Here is a 21,122-nt window from a genome sequence, read left to right as displayed (position 1 = left end):
GTGGGGGTGGCTTCTCCTGCACCCCCTCCGGGAGAACACAATGGCTATGCAGGAGAGATGGCCCCATCAAAACTGACTGTGTTTGCTGGAAAGAAATTTGCTCCATCTATGGCCGGCCTTTGTGTCTGTGGCAGTACCTACCCAACACCCACTTGGTCTCAACATTGGCTGATTGCAAATAAGTGCTTGGACCCTCACAGCCCTTCTGCCTACCCATGTAAGCTGTGCTGATGAACTGAGAGATATAAATGGCATGAATAGTACCTTTTTGTAAGTTGAAAGACATTAGCCAACCTTTGATTAACTTTTCACGTAACTGTTCAGAGGCACTCAATGTGGTAGAATTCAGGATTAATAATTTTATTAAAGGTGCTCAAGGAGTAAAAAACGGCAAATTCTAGGAGAACAGGAACGTGTTGTATACAAAGCAATAAATATTGTACGTAAACCTCTACAATTGGAAAGAAGACTAAGTTGCTGCAATGTCCCTGTCATGTATCCAATGTGTTCTGTTCTGGTGTCATAAACTGGACCTTTGGCATGATGAGTCCAGAGTTGTTCCTTCTCATAGAATTGGTCCTCCGCATGGAATTGTTCCTCCTCATGGAATTGCGTTTCCGCAGTGAGTTTTGATGGGACAGCTCGCTTTTCTGAAGTGTTTGAATGAGGATGGAAGGCTTCTCGTCCAGTTCTCGGGCACTGCACCTAGGAGTGGCCACTTTTGCTGTGTTGCCAAACTTGGAGTAGTCCACTGAATACACACCTTCTTCCTCTGAAACAATGGACACAAAGCGGTGACCCCACAGGATTTCCTCTGGGATGTAGGAGGTCCGGGCCTGAGTAGTGATCCCAGTTGTCTCTACAACACCCTCCAGGATGACGATTACCTCCAGATCTTGGCTAGGAAGATCAGATGCTGAGATGTCATAGAGGGGGCTTCTCTTGTCTATGATGTGGCAGATAATCAGTGGGGACACTAGAAAGATGTTGTTACTGTCAATTGCATTGTCCACTGGGATGTCAATTTGGTGGATGGGGATCACCTCTCCTTCTGGCGTGACTGTTTTCCGTACGACCTGAATCCTCACCGAGGCACTAATGATCATACTTTTCCGCAAATCCCCAACCCGAAGCATTAGGCATAGACGGCCGTTCCTGACAGCTATGACCGCGTGGCGACTAAAGATCAGAGTCTCTGCCCGTCGGTGGGATTGTGCTGTCTTCATGAAGATGCAGCCAAGCATGACGGCATTCACGATTAGGCCCACAATGTTCTGCATGATGAGGACAGTGATGGCCAAAGGGCACTGCTCAGTCATCATCCTCCCGCCGAATCCGATCGTCACTTGGACCTCTATGGAGAAGAGGAATGCCGCTGTGAATGACCTGAAATATGAAAGAATTAAGTTATTACTACTACGTGTAACAGCTCATCTTCTATAACCCCCAGGTAAGCCACGGTAAGCATTATAAATACTATTATTGGTTGTTTATTCCAGGAAAGCGTCAAAGAGAACGTTCTGGAAACAAAAATTATTGCTGCTAAAGGGTGACTTTACCAAAAATTGATTCCTTGGTATTTCATTGATGCCACGCCCATGAGGAGGAGTCCCACTTTCCAATAGACATGTGCACACTGAAATATTTTGTTTCGGAATTTCATTTTCATCCGAAAAATACATTTATTTAGTTACTCCTGAAATTGGTTTTTATTTATTTTGTTTTGTTAAAAAATGCATTCGTCCGAAAATCTGAATTAATTAAGGTTGAATATGTCATTGAAGGCTTATGGTGTCCGTCGAATGTTCTAAGAAGATTTGACGGAGCAGCTAAACTGTACGACGTCGCAATCGTACATTTCTGGTCGAATGCTCCGACTACAAGCTATAGTAGAATTCTAATGCTGTATGGCTAGTAATAATTATATCTATTAATTATTAACACTAGTCAACCAACATTAGAATTCTTCTATAGCCTATGGGCCGAGCATTTGACCATAAATGTCCGTTTGTGGCGATCGTATGTTTTTAGCTGTTTTATCGAATATTCATGTCTCTATAATATTGAATCTTTTCTCTCTATGTCGAATAATATTGAACTAATAGAGTTAAGGTTAGGCATATTCGACCACAGGTTCGATAGACACAGATCACTATTGTCAGTCATGTCGAATCTTCTATCTATATCGAACTGTTGTCACAACGAAATTAAAATACAGCATTTTTTATGTCGGATCTTTCGGATTTCGGATTCTGCGCGTTCGTTTGTTAAAACGAATGCGAAAATCCCAGAAATTTGGACGCAAACGAATGCACATGTCTACTTTCCAACAAACTTTAAAAGGTCAGCTACAGCAAAAAAATAAAAAAATAATGTATTTCATGCTAATGTAGCGCCCTGCTCCTAAATGACTGGGCGCTATCACCCCTGTCCTCCACGCCTTTCCCTGGCTGCCGATCCACTATTGCATCTTATTTAAGGCTGGATGTATTATGTTTAAGATTATGAGAGGCCTGGCCCCAAGCTATCTCTGCTCTCGTTTTCATTAACAAGCTTTTGTTAGATCACTCAGATCTACCGGCAGAGATCTCCTTTCCATCTCGGTGCCCAAGAAGATCCAACGTGGTGGCCGGGCCGTTTCCCACCAGGGTGCCGTTCTATGGAATAGCCTCCCTGTCGGGCTCCAGGAGGCCCCTACTATCCCGGTCTTCCACGGATTACTGAAGACTTGGCTTTTCAAGCAAGCTGTTCCAGCATAGCCTCTCTCTTCCACCCTTTCTGCCACTCTGTGCTACTTCTGGTTCCTGGGTCCTCTTTTCCCAGGATCTCTGCTATGCGCGTCGGGACCCTTCGGGGTAAGACCGCGCTATATTAAGATACCTCTCAACTCAACTCAACTCAACGACACTGCTGCTGTGTCTCAGCCAATCAATAGGGAGAGTCCTAGACAGCCAAGGTACACATCGCTGGGTAGAGATGGGGTTCAGGTAAGTATTAGGGGGGCTGCTGCACACAGAAGGTTTTTTATTTTAATGCATAGAATGCATTAGGATAAAAAACCTTCTGCTTTCACAACCACTTTAAACCTTCTTGAGGCTATTAGACCAGATTTTTTTTCTGCATCTGTTACCATCAGTGAACATCATGTTCTTCTGGCACCCTGTCATTAAGACAGTAATTGGGAGTAAACTTTCCCAATGGAACCCAAACAGCGATGGAATAATATGTCAAGTTAAAGGGGTTGTAAAGGTAAATGTTTTAGGATGCATTAAGGTGAAAAAAAATCCGACGGTACTGCCCCCCCCCCCCCAAACCCCCATTTTACTTACCTCACCCCTCGAAAGTCCCGCGCGCGTCCCAGTGATCCTCTTCGGTTCCCAGCCTGGCCGTTGATTGGCTAGGCTGGAGGGATTGATAGCAGCGCAGCCATTGGTGCTGCTGTCAATCACATCCGATGACGCGGCGTGCCGGGGGGCGGGGCCGAGTGATTCAGTCGGCAGCTATGCTCGCCGCTGTATCACGAGAGCGCACCCGCAAAAGCTTTCTACCATGCCAGCTCGCTCGCTCGCATGAAGGTGGAAAGCTCTTGCAAGGAGGCAGCCGCCGAGGGACCCCAGAAGACAGGTAAGTATAACATGTTTGTTATTTTACAACATTTTTTTTTTTTACTTTAGTGTTCCTTTAAGATTAGCTTGTTAACTCTTAAGTAATGCGCATGATTATGGGCTGTATACCATGGGACACAACCAGAGCTGTCTTAATGCATTGGCACCCCTGGGCAGTTCCTGGGGGCCCCAGGTGCATGGGGCCCCATGATAATCTTGCATTACATCATATAAACTGTCCCAGATTTGACAGGACAGTCACGCCTTTTACTAAGCTGTCCCGGAATAGCCGTGCCACAGGCAGTGTCCTGGAACCTGTACTGTGCCCTCCTGATCCCAGTATTATGCCCTCATGACTCCTCCTGTACTGTGCCCTTCTGTCTCCCCCTGTACTGTGCTTTGTGTTAATTAATCATTCTTTTTTAGACATGATTAGGTATGTTTTCTTATTGTTTAAAATCGATTTTATTGAAAGTACTAATAAATATATGTTTAATTCTATCAACTATTTATACTTTAATTCTATGTGTGTAAATTGGGGCAGGCTGGTAAGGTGCATTATTTTGCCCAGAGGCCCATGATGCTATTAAGACTGTCCTGCACACAACTACAGGTTCCCTTGCATTCCATATTTACTTTGATCTTGATCTCGTTCTGGGCATATCATCGTTGTGCAGTTTCATGTCACAGGTTCACCTGTGTTCCTATAAGGCCCCGTACACACGACCGAACATGTCTGCTGAAACTGGTCCGCGGACCAGTTTCAGCAGACATGTTCGGTCGTGTGTACGGCCGACCGGACAGGTTTCCAGCGGACATTTGTCCAGCCGACCGTTTTCCAGCGGACAAAAATTTCTTAGCATGCTAAGAAACATGTCCGCTGGAAGCCTGTCCGTCTGACATGTTCGGTCGTCTGTACAGACTCACCGTACATGTCCGAGCGGCCGCCATCCCTCGCATGCGTCAAAGTGATTCGACGCATGCCTGGAAGCATTGACCTTCCAGGGCCGTGCACGTCGCCGCGTAATCGTCGTGGCGACGGTGCGGCCGCGTCATCGCGTATCGTGTACGCGTGGATTTCTGTCCCCTACATCATTCTATATCTCTTTGTCACTACTGTGTACCCCCTCTCCACAACTGCACCTCTGTACCCCTTTACAATACACAGCACCCCACAGCTCTGGACCCCTTTACATTACACAGCACCCTGCATCACTAGCCCCCTTTACATTACACAGCACTCTGCATCACTGGACCCCTTCACGCTACACAGCACCATGCATCACTGGACCCCTTCACATTACACAGCACCTCTTTCCCTTGACTGAAACACTACACTATATTGACAGTGGCCCGGATTCAGAATGGAGATACGACGGCGTATCTCCGGATACACCTTCGTAACTCTGAGTTGTGTTGTCGTATCTATGCGACTGATTCATAGAATCAGTTACGCATAGATTTCCCTAAGATCCGACCGGCGTAAGTGTCTTACACCGTCGTATCTTAGGCTGCATATTTACGCTGGCCGCTAGGTGGCGCTTCCGTATATTTAAGCGATGAATATGCTAATTAGGTAGATACGCCGATTCAGAAACGCACGTCTGCCTGGCGCATTTTTTTACGTTGTTTACGTTCGGCTTTTTTCGGCGTAAAGTTACCCCTGCTTAATGAGGGGTATCCAATGTTAAGTATGGACATCATTCCCGCGTCGAGTCTTTTGCGTAAGTCGTTCGCGAATAGGGCTGTACGTAAGTTACATTCACGTCTAAAACAATGACGATTTGCGGTGTAATTTCGAGCATGCGCACTGGGATTCTTTCACGAACGGCGCATGCGCTGTTCGTAAAAAACATAAAATACGCTGGGTCACCATTCATTTAAACAAAACACGCCCACATCATCCCCATTTGAATTAGGCGGGCTTACGCCGGACCACAGACGTTACGCCGCCGTAACTTAGGGCGCAAGTTCTTTCTGAATACGGAACTTGCGCCCTATTTTCCGGCGGCGTAACGTATCTGAGATACGTTACGCCCGCCAAAAGATACACCAATGTATCTGAATCCGGGCCACTATATTTATTTCAGGTCTAAAAGAGGAACCTTTCGTAATGAGGGACAAATGGATTTGATTCCAGAAGAGGGACAGGCACTCTTAATAAGGGACAACTAGAGGGGAGGGAAGCGCTGCAGCCACCGCTTAAATCGTCCCCAGGGCTAGTTCGGCCCTGCTCCTGGCTCTCCCTGGCAATTTCAGGGGGGGCAAACGACCCCCCTTGCCCTATGGAGAGGACGCCCATGGATGGAGGCCACTCAGGATTCCTTACCTGACTATCTGATGAGCCTTGCTTGAACATTCGGTCATTGTTGGACGAAAGCAGCCTATTCATAAATTTAACAGTCAATGTTTGGATTGATGTTTTGTATGTTTTTTTATTCTATCAAGTTATCCCTATGAGATTTTTACCTCTATATGAACTAACTCCTACCATTGGGCTTTAGTTGAAATTTTATTCACATTTATTTATTTGTATGTTTGGATACTCATTATATTCATTATTTGAGTATATTATTTTATGGCACGTTATTAAATAAGCGCACTATTCTCATTTCTTCCTTTTACATTTGATTATGCAGTGTTTTTGAGTACACTACTAAGTGGTTGCAGCTAATTCACTGTCACTATACTGTACATGTACCAGCCCTCAAAAATTCTACTTGTCTGCTCGCATTTTGTGAGTGGATTTTTGAGGGCTGGCGAGGAAGGGCTGCCTGGGAAGCTGGGGGGTAAACACCGCCAGCATGCAGGGTTGTATGGGAGTCCTTCTCTCAGCACTCATGGAGTGGTAGAGAGGAGAGCCGTGGCCGGATCATCAGAGCGCAGGGAACATCACTGGCGGCTTTCATTTCAATTGCCGTGTGTTCCCTGCACTCACTGTCACACACAGCCCCACCCCCCTGGTCCCGGGACTTTGATGGACAGATCACCCGTCCAATCACGAGTGACGTGTATCAAAGTTCCCCCGGCCAGGGGGCGGAGTTGCATGTGAAGGCGAGCGGCGGGAACACATGGCAATTGAAATGAAAGCTGTGATGTTCCTCTGTGCGCTCATCATCCACACGGTAATTAACTTCCCCTCCTCTGTTCTCTGCATGAAGGGCACATATAGACAGCATAATGGGCACAGATGGACATCATGGGGGGCACATGCAGCATGGTGGGCACAGGCAGCATGGTGGGCACAGGCAGGCTGCATCGGTGGGCATGGGCAGGCTGCATCGGTGGGCATGGGCAGGCTGCATCGGCGGGCACGGGCAGGCTGCATCGGCAGGCACGGGCAGGCTGCATCGGCGGGCATGGGCAGGCTGCATGGTGGGCACAGATTGACAGCATGGTGGGCACAGATTGGCAGCATGAAGGACACAGGCAGCATGATGGGCACAGATAAAGTTGTTAATATTTATTTTTAGAACTTAATTCTGCATAAAACATTTTAAGTGTCATTTCATGAGATTATTAAAGGAGCGTGTTTAGGGCGGGGCATGGTAGGGGTTGGGTGGGGCAACTGTTGGCGAGTAACCCTTGAGGCTTGGCTAGTAGCTCAGGACTTGAAATTTTGAGCCCTGCATGTACTATAAATTTTTTTTATTTGTTTATTTTCACTATATTCACTGGAGGTTTATGGTTTATATTTACTTAAAAATTACACATAGCAGCATGCAAGTTCTCATATAACAAATGCTGTAAATACCTGTGTACAGTACATGTAATTTTTTTCATTTTTTTTTTTTATGTAAAGTTGCAAAGATTTCAAACAAACAAGTTAGTGTATTTTACCACTCCCTTTCTTTATATATCTTGAGAGCTCTACTAGTGAAATCTTCCTGCCATAGTTCCTGAGTGTTCTTGACCACCTGGGACTTTTGGGTGTTGCTCTCACAATGGGGACAGCAGGTCTGCAGACTCAGGAACTAAGCACGGCGATCTCACCGATAGGGTCCTCAAGACATAGAAGAAACTGACAATGGGTTTATCATTCCAGCATCCACCAAACAGAAAAAATATCTGAGTAGAATGAAGCTTTACAGCAGGGGCCCTCAAACTTTTTAAACAGGGGTCCAGTTCACTGTCCCTCAAACTGTTGGGGGGCCGGACTCCTTGCCATCACAAAGTCCCCCATGACAGAGCCCTCCATCACAAAGCCCCCAATCAGACTCTCCCATCACAGAGCCCCCCATCACAGAGTCCCCCCATTAGACCCCTCTCCCAGAGCTCCCTCAATCACAGACTCCTCTCCATCACAGAGCCCCCCATCACAGACTCCTCTCCCTCACAGAGCCCCCATCACAGACTCCTCTCCATCCCAGAGCGGAAAGCTAGAAGTCAGCGGCCTCCTCCACCATACACCTCACCTGACATTGGACACACAGGGCTCCCACTCCTTATGGTTCTCCAGGATGTCCATGTCCCCGTGTCCAAATGCCACTAGCCACCACATCATGGCGAACAGCAGCCAGCTGCAGAGGAAGGACATGGTGAAGATGACCAATGTGTGGCGCCACTTGAGGTCCACTAGGGTGGTGAAGACATCCTGTAGGAAGCGGCCCTGTTCTCGGATATTCTTGTGTGCCACATTACAGGCCCCGTTCTTGGCAACAAAGCGAGCCTTGCGCTGCCGGTCGTGAAGTCGTGGTTTGCGCAGGTTCTCAGCGGCAATCCTGGCCAGGACATATTCCTCTGGTATGATGCTCTTTCGGGCTAGCATGGTGCTGCACCAGAGCTCCGGTGATGATTCAGAGATGAGAGGGGAGGTAGTGGTATGATGTCACCGGTACTGCTATCGACTGTCGTCACAGCCTAGAGTTCATAGAGGAAAAGAGAAAATATTGTCAGCTTAGCTCATTATGTGATTTGAATTGAACCCTTTTAGGGCTCCTTAGTAAGAATTAACAGATTTTGCTAAACTTTCACTAATGACAATGTCATCAATGGCTTTGTTGATAAACAAAGCCAACCATAAACCTTTACCTTAAAGTGGATCTAAACCCAAATCATGAAATTTGAGCTGGGCACATATATCTGCAGTATTTTGTTATCTCTTTTCAATGAGCTAAGTCTTACAGCTCTCTTCTGAACGGTTCCTCTGTTATTAGCCTGAGAACTCCTGACATATTTTTTGACTTTTTAGTAGGGTTGAGCGAACCCGAACTGTAAAGTTCGGGTTTGTACCGAATTATGTTTTTTTTGGACCTGAACCGGAACCGGAACCCGAATAATTTGCTGAAAGTTTGGGTTCAGGTTCGGAGTTCGGCTGCACAAAGTGTCATTTCTGAAAGGAAAAAAAAGTCATTTAAAACCGGCTTTGTGGCTATAATAAATTGTCGGCTTCAGCAATTCAGAGAGGATTCATTCATAAAAAATAAAAAATAGTGTGGGGGTCCCCCCAAATTCAATTACCGGGCCCTTCAGGTCTGGTATGGATATTAAGGTGAACCCCGCCGCCAATTAAAAAAAATGATGCAGGGTTCCCCCCAAATATCCATTCCAGACCCTTCAGGTCTGGTGTGGATTTTAAGGGGAACTCCACCCCAAATGTTTTAAAAAAATGGCGTGGAGTTCCCCCCAAAATCCACACCAGACCCTTATCCGAGCACGTTAACCTGGCCAGCCGTAGAAAAGAGGGGGGGACAGAGTGCGGCCCCTCCTCTCCTGAACCGTACCAGGCCACATGCCCTCATCATGGGGAGGATGTCCCCATGTTAATGGGGACAAGGGCCTCATCCCCACAACCCTTGCCCGGTGGTTGTGGGGGTCTGCGGGCGGGGGGCTTATCAGAATCTGGAAGACCCCTTTAACAAAGGGGACCCCCAGATCCTGGCCCCCCCCCTATGTGAATTGGTAATGGGGTAAAGTGTAAATTCTTGTAAAAAAAACACACACAGACACCGTAGAAAAAAGTCCTTTATTAATAAAAAAAAAAAGAAAAAAATCCACTCTCGATCTGGCTCCCCGGTCCAACGTTGTCTGTATCCAGCGACGGGTGATATTTCCGGTCCAGCGATGAGAAATCCATCCATCCAGAGCAGCATCGCCGACCTTCTCTCTCCGCTGGAAACATCCCAGCCGAATGACGCGGCTGGAGTTTTGACATTTCTTATATAGGGGAGGCAGGGCCATCCGTCACGTGACCCTGTCCCCCTCTGACGCACACTCTGCTACGTCACTGGGAAAGTCCAGACATTCCCCTTGCGTCAGAGGGGGTGGGGTCACGTGACGGGTGGCCCGCACCGCGTCATTCGGCTGGGCTGTAGGGGAGGCGGGCCCCCGTCACGTGACCCCGCCCCCTCTGACGCAAGGGGAATGTCTGGGCTTTCCCAGTGACGTAGCAGAGTGTGCGGGGTTCCCCTTAATATCCATACCAGACTTGAAGGGCCTGGTAATTGAATTTGGGGGGACCCTCACACTATTTATTTTTATTTTTTATGAATGAATCCTCTCTGAATTGCCGGAGCCGACAATTCATTATAGCCGCAAAGCCGGTTTTAAATGACTTTTTTCCTTTCAGAAATGACACTTTGTGCAGGGACAGTTCTAAGTTTATTTTATTTATTTTTTCCGAAAGTTCGGCCGAACCCAAACATACAGGTGTCCGCTCAACTTTGACAAAAGCATCCTGAATCTTTTGTCAAAGTTGGTTGCTAAAATAGAGTAGCAGAGAGCAGCTCCTATTACAAAACAGCTCTGAGAGTCTCTGTCTATGATGAGAGGGGGTGTGTGCCGTTCCTCCAATTAGCAATGTTAACTATCTTGGCTGTATGGCCAGACATCACACTCTGTGTTAACCAGGAAGAGAAAATCTCCTAACAAGATCTCAACTTTCTAAACAGTATATAAATGTGAAGACAGCAGATATACTTTTAAAACCTACAATATGTAATGAGATTTGGTTAATCTCCGTGTATAATCTGAGGCTGTTGACTTCACTGGGTGTATGGAGGGTTTACATCCACTTTACATCCACACTAACCCTAATATACAGGTGAAACTCAAAACATTTGAAAAACGTGCAAAAGTTTATTTATTTCACTAATGCAACTTAACCTCTTGACCACTGAGCACTTAAACCCCCTTCCTAACCAGATTAATTTTCAGCTTTCGGTGCTCCCACAATTTGAATGACAATTACTCAGTCATACAACATTGTACCCATCTGAAATTTTTGTCCTTTTTTTTCACACAAATAGAGCTTTCTTTTGGTGGTATTTGATCACCTCTGTGGTTTTTATTTGTTGCGCTATAAAAGAAAAAAGACTGAAAATTCTGTAAAAAAAAAAAAAAAATCTAGTTTCTGTCATATTAGCAGGTTATTTCTCACACACAGCATATGCATACCACAAATTACACCCCAAAACACATTCTGCTATTCCTCCCGAGTATGGCGATACCCCATGTGTGCGACTTTTACACGGCGTGGCCACATACAGAGGCCCAACATGCAGGGAGCACCATCAGGTGTTCTGGAGCACCCAGGCCAAATCTGACATTTCTCTCCTACATGGAAAAATCATCATTTATTTGCTAAAAAATTACATAGAAACCCAAAAAATGATATATGCTTTTTTTTTCAAAGACCCTAGAGAATACAATGGCGGTTGTTGCAACTTTTTATCTTGCACGGTATTTTCGCAGAAATTCTTTGAACGTGTGTTTTTAAAAAAAAATCCGTTTTGTGCTTAAAAAAAACAAAAAACTGTAAAGTTAGCCCAATGTTTTTGCATAATATGAAAGATGAAGTTACGCTGAGTAAACAGATACCTAACATGTCCCCCCTTTAAAATTGCACACGCTGGTGGAATTGCGCCAAATGTTGCTACTTAAAAATCCCCATAGGCGACGTATTGCAAGGTATTGGAGTATTGGGGTATTGTGGAGTATTGGAGTATTGTGAAGTTTTGAGGGTATTGTGGAGTATAGGGGGTATTGCAGAGTACGGGGGGTATTGCAGAGTATGGGGGGTATTGCAGAGTATGGGGGGTATTGCAGAGTATGGGGGGTATTGCAGAGTATGGGGGGAATTGCACAGTATGGGGGGTATTGCACAGTATGGGGGGTATTGCACAGTATGGGGGGTATTGCACAGTATGGGGGGTATTGCACAGTTTGGGGGGTATTGCAGAGTATGGGGGGTATTGCAGAGTATTGCGCAGGGATGGATGGCTGAATCTGTGACTGCAATTGTCACAGATCCAGCCCACAGTGCTGCTGCTGCCACCCGCTCCCCCCCCTCTCCTCTCACACTGTACCAAACGGTACAGAGAGGTACAGTGTTTGTTTACAAGTGATCGCTCCGTCATTTGACAGAGCGATCACGTGGTAAACGGCATCTATCAGCGACAATTTACCACGATCCGTGATGCGCCGGGTCTTCTAGACCCGGCGATCACGGATGATTCCCAGGGGGAGCATGAGAGGAGGATTCTGGGAGGACGTCCCAGGGACGTCCTCCCAGAACAACTCCACCGCGCTGTAGACGTATTTTTTCTATAGCGCGGTGGGAAAGTGGTTAAAAGGTGAAACTAATATATGAGATAGACTCATTACATGCAAAGCAGGATAGTTCAAGTTGTGATTTGTTAAAATTGTTGCGATTATGGCTTACAGCTCATGCTGCGGTCATCCCTGTTGCTGGTGCACCTTTTTCTTCCACACTTTGGCCTTCCACATAACTTTCTATTAATGTGCTTTGATCCAGCACTTTGGGAACATCCAACTTCTTTTGCAATTACCTTTTGAGGCTTTCCCTCCTTATGGAGGGTGTCAATGATAGTTTTCTGCACAACTGTCAGGTCAGCAGTCTTTCCCATGATTGTGATTCCTACTGAACCCGGCTGAGAGACCATTTGAAGGCTCAGGAACCCTTTGCAGGTTGTATGGCTTAATTAGCTGAATTGAGGGGGACGCTTTGAGCCTAGAATATTGCACCTTTTCACAATATTCTAATTTTCTGAGATTGTGGATTTGGGGTTTTCATGAGCTGTAAGCCACAATCATCACAATTATGACAAATCACGTGTTGAACTATCTTGCTTTGCATGTAATGAGTCTATAGTTTCAGCTTTTAAGTTGCATTAGTGAAATAAATGAACTTTTGCACGATATTCACATTTTTTGAGTTTCACTTGTAAACCATAAACCTTACATAACTTCCTAACCTGGACACTAACTTTAACACTAATCCTAATTCTAAACCTAACTCTAACCCTAATCCTAATCGTAAACCTCTAATTCTAATGCTAAAACCCTTATTCTTACCCTAATCCTAACTACAATCCTAATTCTAATTTTAACTATAACCCTAATTCCAGTAGGCACACCTGTTCTGTTGATAAGTGTCTATGAGGGGTTACCCCTTATTTTAGAAAGATCTCTCGCTTCCTGTTGTGTATTAGGACAGAAAGTGATGGAAAGTCTTACCTATGGGACTCACAGCAATAAATAAGTAAATCTTGATAGAAGTTTACTAAAGTCTTGTGTTTTTTTGTTTTTGTTTTAAATAACAAACCTGTTATACTTACCTGTCTTGTTAATGGTTTTGCACAGAGCAGCCCAGATCCTTCTCTTCTTGGGTCCCTCTTCAGTGCTCCTGGCTCCTCCATCCTGTTGAGTGCCCCCACAGCAAGCAGCTTGCAATGGGGGCACCTGAGCCGAGCCACTGCTTCCTGTGTCCATTCAGACACAAAGCCATGTCCTGCCTGCCCGCCCCCACTCTCTCCTCATTGGCTGACTGACTTTGACAGCAGCGAGAGCCAATGTCTCAGCCAATGAGGAGGGAAGTCCTGGGCAGCCAAGACACTCCTGCAACATCGCTGGATCTAGATGGTCCTCAGGTAAGTAATAGGGGTGCTGAGCTGGGCTGCTGCACACAGAGAGCTTTTTATCTTAATTCATAGAATGTATTAAGATTAAAAAACCTTCTGCCCTACCACTACGCTTTTAACTTTATAGGGCTCCCAAAAAATAATTAGAAGTCAGCTGCTGACTTTTAATATATGGACACTTACCTGTCCAGAGATCCAGCGGTGTTCTCACCCAAGCCGATTCTTCAAACGGCTTAGGCCTCGTACACACGACCGACATGTCCGCTGAAACTGGTCCGCGGACCAGTTTCAGCAGACATGTTCGGTCGTGTGTACGTCCGACCGGACAATTTTCCGGCGGATCGGACAGGTTTACAGCGGACAAATGTTTCTTAGCATGCTAAGAAACATGTCCGCTGGAAGCCTGTCTGACGGACATGTTCAGTCGTCTGTACGACTTACCGACATGTCCGCTCGACCGAAAGCCCTCGCATGCGTCAAAGTGATTCGACGCATGCGTGGAAGCATTGACCTTCCAGGGTCGCGCACGTTGCCGCGTCATCGTCGCGGCGACGGCGCGGCCACGTCACCGTGTATCCTGTCCGCGGGGATTTTGGTTTGATGGTGTGTACAACCATCAGACCAAAATCCGGCAGCGGACATGTCCGATGAAAACGGTCCCGCGGACCGTTTTCATCGGACAGTCCGTCCGTGTGTATGAGGCCTCTGACTCCAGGCCTTGGCATCTTACGTAAGGGAAAATGGCAGTGAAGCATTGCAGCTTCACAGCCGGTTTCCTATTGCACATGCATGAGTCACGCTGCGCCATGTGAATTGTCGCATAGTCTTCTGGGACCTATGATATGTCCCAGAAGGTTGCGGGGGAAAGAGGGTGGTGAACTTCCAGACAGATTGTCGTGGGGATCTGACCATAAGTGGGTAAAAACCAGGTACCGCTCCCCCCCAAAAGAGGATTTAATCAAGCTGAACTTTCCTTTTTGGGTGAAGTTCTGCTTTATGTGAAGCACCCAACATCACCTAAGTGCCACATTTAGAATACAATAATTATTCATTATCACTCAATAAGATACAGTAAAAAGACTAGGGGCGTAATAGAGGAGATGGTAAGAGATTGTGGGCATGATATAGGAGATGTTCAGAGACTGTAGACATGATACAAGAGATGGTCATCAAGCGTGGACAAAATACAAGAGATGTTCATTCAAAGATTGCGGGCATAATACAGAAGATGGTAAGAGACTGCAGACAGGATACAGGAGATGGTCATAGACTGCAGACATGATACAGGATATGGTTAAAGACTGCAGAAATAATACAGGAGATGGTCAGAGATGGCAGACATGATACAGGAGATGGTAAGAGACTGCAGACATTAAACATTAGACGGTAAGAGACTGCTAACATGATACAGGAGATGGTCAGAGACGGCAGACATGATACAGAAGATGGTCGGAGACTGTAGACATGATACAGGTGATGGTAAGAGACTGTGCAGACATGATACAGGTGATGGTAAGAGACTGCCGACATGTAACAGGAAATGGTAAGAGACTGCAGACATGATGCAGGTGATGGTCAGAGACTGCAGACATGATGCAGGAGATGGTCAGGGACTGCAGACATGATGCAGCAGATGGTCAGGGACTGCAGTAATGACACAGGAGATGGTCAGAGACTGCAAACATGATGCAAGAGATGGTTAGAGACTGCAGAGATGATGCAAGAGGTGGTCAGAGACAGCAGATATTCTGGATATGCTATAGGAGTTGTTGAAGACTGGGGACATGGTTAGGGAGACAGTGACAGACTGGAGACATATTGGCCCAGATTTACGTATCTGGGCGTATCTTTGTGCGGGCGTAGCGTATCCTATTTACGCTACGCCGCCGCAACTTAGACAGGCAAGTGCAGTATTCACAAAGCACTTGCTCCGTAAATTGCGGCGGCGTAGCGTAAATGGGCTGGCGTAAGCCCGCGTAATTCAAAGTAGGCTGGTAGGGGGCGTGTTGTATTGAAATTAATCGCGACCCCACGTAAATGATGCGCATGCGCGCGCATGCTCAGTATCACGTCTAATTTTTTCCCTAACTTACGCTGGCTCAATGCTTAGTCGACGTGAACGTAACCTACGCCCATCCCCATTCATGTACGACTACGTAAAATACGACGCTGTTCCGACGTTTCCGACGTCCATACCTAACATGACTTTCCCCTGCTTTATCAGGGGTAAAGTTACGCAGGTCGGACGCCTTACGTAAACAGCGTATTTTAAAACGCCGGGCGCAAGTATGTTCGTGAATCGGCGTATCTAGCTCATTTGCATATTCAACGCAGAAATCAACGGAAGCGCCACCTAGCGGCCAGCGTAAATATGCACCCAAGATACGACGGCGTAGGAGACTTACGCCGCTCGTATTTGGCCGAATTCAAGCGCAAATGATTCTAAGAATCAAGCGCATAGATACGACGGCGCACATTCGGACTTACGACGGCGTACGTGGAGATATGCCGTCGTAAGTCCTTTGTGAATCTGGGCCATTATGTTAAACTACTAGAAAGCACTGCTATAATAGGGCATTAAAGAAACATAGATTAGTGCCTTGAGGGCTGCTCAAAAAGCACCAAAGGGCCACATACAGCCCTCAGGCCACAGGTTGGGCACCGTCGCTTGACACCACCTCATCTTTTGTGACACTACAAATCCCAGCAACAGCTGACTTGTGTATCTGTGTGGAGTCTGGAGGATGATGATGACGAGCCAGGAATGAAAGCTGGCAATCATGTCTAACTCCCATCCATCCAGATCCAACACTGAACTTGAATATATTATTCAACAGAGGTATAACAGCCTCACAAGGTGTGATTTGTTTGTTAAATGAGAAGGCCAACATGTAATTTAAGGTGGTGGAGCTCCTGTAGGGTGTCTTCTGTCCCCATCCCACCTTGGCATGTCATTATTACTCTTGGACAGGAGTGACAAGGGGTGACACAGATTAGTGACTTACTGTAATGCAACATGTTACAAGCGCTGGGGTCCAGTGTAGATGGTGATGATAGGGTGACAGTCTGACACCAAAGCTGTCTCTGGGTAAATGGTGGTCAGTCGTAGCAGCCTGAGTGCTGATCCCGGGATGGTGTATAGAGAATCCCAGCAGTGGTAGATCTAGGTGGCCACTGGTCAGGGACCGCTTCATGCAATTAGATTGTGATCACAACAGCTTGTCCTTAATATTTGGTATATCTGCCCCTTGCTGATTTTTGGGGCCGGTAGGTGGCCTCTGTTCCTGGAATGAGGTTATTTATTTCTTGTTTCACAGACCCCAGTGATCAGTCACACCTTCCTGGTACAGGGTATTGTTTTTCTGCTGTCTGGCGGATATAGACTATTCTCCGTTCGTGTGGACAGGAGTCTGTTTTAGATACCTGTGGTCAGTATGTTTGAGATGTTTTAGATCTTGCAGTCAGTGCAGTAGGCACTCAGTTTCTGTAGTTAGTAAGTAGTAGGTGATCAGCTCCTGCGGTTAGTGCAGTAGTTGCTCAGTTACTGCAGTTAGTCTTGGGTAGGTGCTCAGTATTTAGAGTAGGTGTCTAAGTTCTGGCATTCAGTGTTTGGTAGATGCTCAGTTTGTGCAGTCAATATATAGTAGGTGGTCAGTTCCTCCAGTCAGTATGTAGTAGATGCTCAGTTCCTGCACTCAGTATGCAGTAGGAGCTCAGTTCTGGTAGTCAGTGTGGGGTAGGTACCTAGTTACTGCACTGAGTATGCAGTAGATGCTCAGTTCCTGCAGTCTGTATGCGGTAGATGCTCAGTTCCTCCAGTCAGTATGTAGTAGATGCTCAGTTCCTGCACTCAGTATGCAGTAGGAGCTCAGTTCTGGCGGTCAGTGGTGGGTAGGTGCCTCGTTCCTGAAATCAGAATGCAGTAGGTGTTCAGTTCCTGCAGTCAGTATGCAGTAGATGCTCAGTTCCTTCAGTTAGTATGCAGTAGATGCTTAGTTACTGCAGTCAGTATGCACAGTGGATACTCAGTTCCTTCAGTTAGTATACAGAAGATGCTCAGTTCCTGCAGTCAGTATGCAGTAGATGATTAGTTCCTGCAGTCAGTATGCAGTAGGTGCTCAGTTCCTGCAGTCAGTATGCAGTAGATTCTTAGTTCCTGCAGTCAGTATGCAGTAGGTGCTCAGTTCCTGCAGTCAGTATGCAGAAGAGTCTTAGTTCCTGCAGTCAGTATGCAGTAGATTCTTAGTTCCTGCAGTCAGTGTGCAGTAGGTGCTCAGTTCCTGCAGTCAGTATGCAGTAGATACTCAGTACCTTCAGTTAGTATGCAGTAGGTGCTCAGTTCCTGCAGTCAGTATGCAGTAGATTCTTAGTTCCTGCAGTCAGTATGCAGTAGATGATTAGTTCCTGCAGTCAGTATGCAGTAGATACTCAGTACCTTCAGTTAGTATGCAGAAGATGCTCAGTTACTGCAGTTAGTATGCAGTAGATGCTTAGTTCCTGCAGTCAGTATGCAGTAGGTGCTCAGTTCTGGCATTCAGTGTGCAGTAGGTTCTCAGTTCCTGCAGTCAGTATGCATTAGATGTTCAGTTCTTGCAGTTAGGCAGTAAGTCCCGGACAGTCCCTCTCGGCAGCTTTCACCCAGCAATCTCTGCTCCCAGCTTCATACTTTGCTCCTCTCCTGTTCACAGTCTGGAAGTTTGGGAAGTTTTTCATGAGTTGCTGCAGCAGCTGCTGGTGACGTGAGAGGGAGGTTCAGCCTTTATCTGGGGGCAGAGAGCAGCCGGTGTTATCCTGGAAGGGACTGTGTGTACCCAGGACCCTGGGGTGGTACCTGGGGAAGGCACAGAACCTGGCAGAACACACTATGCCCTGCTACCCTCAGATTGTGTCATCATTGTTATTATTACCTTGTATGACAACGAGCAGAATATAGTGGCTGTGTGGCTGCATCCTTCCCTTCTGTACATCCATTTCCCACAGCTCTCAAGCGTTTCTCTGACATTCCCACAAAAAAAGATTTAGGAATTCTCTTTGTGATATTCAATATATGAAACAAAATACAGTAAAACCTCGGTTTGAGAGTAACTTGGTTTGGGAGCGTTTTGCAAGAAAAGCAAAATGTTTTTTAATAAATTTTGCCTTGATATACAAGCGATGTCTTGATATAAGAACTGAGTATAAAAAAGAAGAGAGGAGCCTCTAAGTGCAGCAATATGGTTACATTTAATGAAGGTACAACATTTAGCAACTTATTGCTACACTTAGCGGTGCCTCTCTTCTCTTTTATACCCTGTAAAAAAAATGCTTTGATATACAAGTGCTTTGGATTACAAGCATGTTTCTGGAACGACTTATGCTTGCAAACCAAGGTTTTACTGTAAAAGCAAGACATTGGGGTTGATTTACTAAAGGATAAATATACATATACATACATATACATACACTAATCTTACAACAAAACCACATATCCATGGAATGTACCATTCCTATGCAATTACAGTGTACAACAATAAAATAGTGCATGTTGCACCATTTATACTAGTGTGCCTGTAAGTGGGTTGAAATTTAGCCAATTAGGTGCTGTCATGGACAGAAGGGTAAAAGTTATGCCGCGTACACACGGTCGTTTTTTGTGATGAAATAAAACAACGTTTTTTATCATGAAAAAAACGACGTTGCCTACACACCATCGTTTTTTCAAAATGCTCTAGCAAAGCGCGGTTACGTACAACACGTACGACAGCACTCTGTTCCATTCAAGCTCCCGTCTCATAACTTGCTTTTGAGCATGCGCAGGTTTAAAACTTTGTTTAAAACGTCGTTTTAGCCCACACACGGTCATTTTTTATGACACAAAAAACGTCATTTTGAAAAACGACATAAAAAATTGAAGCATGTTCGAATTTTTTTTTGGTCATTTTTTTTAAGACAAAAAACAATGTGAAGCCCACACACGATCATTTTAAATTACGTTTTTGGTTTTGGCGGGTTTATTTCTGGGTCCAACCCATTTGTTCTGTGCATTATAAGGACAGGGGTCCGGATCCAAGAGAGCACAGGTACAATAGAGTTAAGCCTTGTACACACGCTCGGTTTTCTCGACAAGAACCAGCAAGAAAATTGCTGGCAGAGCTTTCTTGCCGAGTAAACCAAGTGTGTGTACGAGGCTTTCAGGTTTCTCGTCTGGAAATCTGCCCAGAATTTCAACGAGAAAAATAGAGATCCTGCTCTCTATTTTCTCGTCGAGATTCTTGTCGGCCTGTTTCGCGGCAGGGTCCCCGTTCCAGGTGCGGTACCCACCTTCAGGGTACGCGCACAGGCCCGGACTGGGACAAAATTTTAGACTGAGCAGCCCGGGGGGGGGGGGGGGGGGGCGGCTGCACTTTGCGGCGGTTAATCATGAGATGTGGGGTTCCAGCACCCTGCACCTCTGGACCCTTTTACATTACACAGCACCCTGCACCTCTGGGCCCCTTTACATTACATAGCCCACAGTTTGTTACACAGACACCCCCCTAACAGTTCTGGACCCCCTGCATGTTACACAGACCTCCCTACAGTGCAGACCCCCTCCCTACAGTGCAGACCCCCCTACAGTACAGACCCCCCCCCTACAATAAAGACCCCCCTACATTTCAGACCCCCTTACAATACAGAACCCCCCCTACATTTCAGACCACCCCTACAATACAGAACCCCCCCCCCCACAATACAGAAACCCCCCTACAATACAGACCCTCCCTTCAGACCCATAATGTACCTCAGATCCGTGCGCGACTGCATGTCGGGTCCCCTCCCCCTGTGTAGACATAAAGGAGGCGACTTCACTCTGCGGCTCCGACTCGCAGCTGAGAGTGCACTGGGAGGCAGTGGTGTATTTAGGTTTTGTGCTGCCCTAGGCCTGACTAAACGTGTGCACACCCTAATTTAAATATGACCTACCCCTTTATGTCAATGCCACGCCCCTTCATGTTTAAAACCTGCCCTATCACCTGTAAATCACACCACTTCCTCTTAAGGATCCACCTTGATGGCGCTATATAAGTACGTGAAATTAAATAAATGAATAACTAGTACAGTGATAGGGCATATTTTACCACTGATCACTGTATTACTGTCACTGGTCCCCAAAAAAGTGACAGTATCTGATTTATCCACCACAATGGCCCAGTCCCACCATGTACATGAAAGAGAAAAGCCCAGGTATCCATAGTGTAAATTCATATTGTAGGAAGCGCTTGTAGCTTGGGAACAAGCAGTTTTATATGTGAGTAGCAGCTACTTGTAATGTATTTTTAATTTAAAAAAATGGATTTACACTATGGGTGTCCATGCCCGGTCTTTACTCTTTCACCGTGTACATGGAGTAGAAAGGTAAATATGAGGCTGACCTGATCTATCTTTCACGAGGCGCAGATATTTTATTGTTCTGATGAGTGAAGACACATAGGAGGGGAGCACAGCTCAGGTGTAACACAATAGTGGAATAATACATAGAGGCACTGAACACTTTCATATCACAGCTTATTATTGTACATAAATTATGTATTGATTATAGCACGGAGCACTTTGGAGCATACAAATTTTCACTGAATGCGGACTGTTTAATAAATTTGCAGCACGGAGCACTTTATTG

General features: G+C 46.0%; 1 protein-coding gene across 1 annotated transcript; it reads right to left on the bottom strand.

Annotated features, from left to right (window-relative positions):
- Positions 1-339: 339 nt before the first annotated feature.
- Positions 340-18,243, bottom strand: KCNJ8 (potassium inwardly rectifying channel subfamily J member 8). Its single transcript, XM_040345439.1, has 3 exons — positions 16,492-18,243; positions 8,021-8,465; positions 340-1,386 (listed from the first exon to the last, which is right to left on the bottom strand). The coding sequence occupies exons 2-3, from the start codon at positions 8,371-8,373 to the stop codon at positions 492-494; spliced, it is 1,248 nt and encodes a 415-aa protein (XP_040201373.1). The 5' UTR covers positions 8,374-8,465; positions 16,492-18,243; the 3' UTR covers positions 340-491.
- Between the last annotated feature and the right edge of the window lie 2,879 nt (positions 18,244-21,122).

This window comes from Rana temporaria, chromosome 3 (genome assembly GCF_905171775.1).
Source record: "Rana temporaria chromosome 3, aRanTem1.1, whole genome shotgun sequence".
Lineage (NCBI taxonomy): Eukaryota > Metazoa > Chordata > Amphibia > Anura > Ranidae > Rana > Rana temporaria.
The sequence above is the reverse complement of the archived record's forward strand: the minus strand, read 5'-3'. Positions and strand labels throughout refer to the sequence as shown.

Coding starts and splice junctions, on each gene's coding strand:
- KCNJ8 (XM_040345439.1), bottom strand. CDS start 8,373: ATGCTAGCCCGAAAGAGCATCATACCAGAGGAATATGTCCTGGCCAGG. Junction 1,387..8,020: donor CCCTGTGTGTCCAATGTCAG/GTGAGGTGTATG, acceptor TTCATATTTCAG/GTCATTCACAGCGGCATTCC.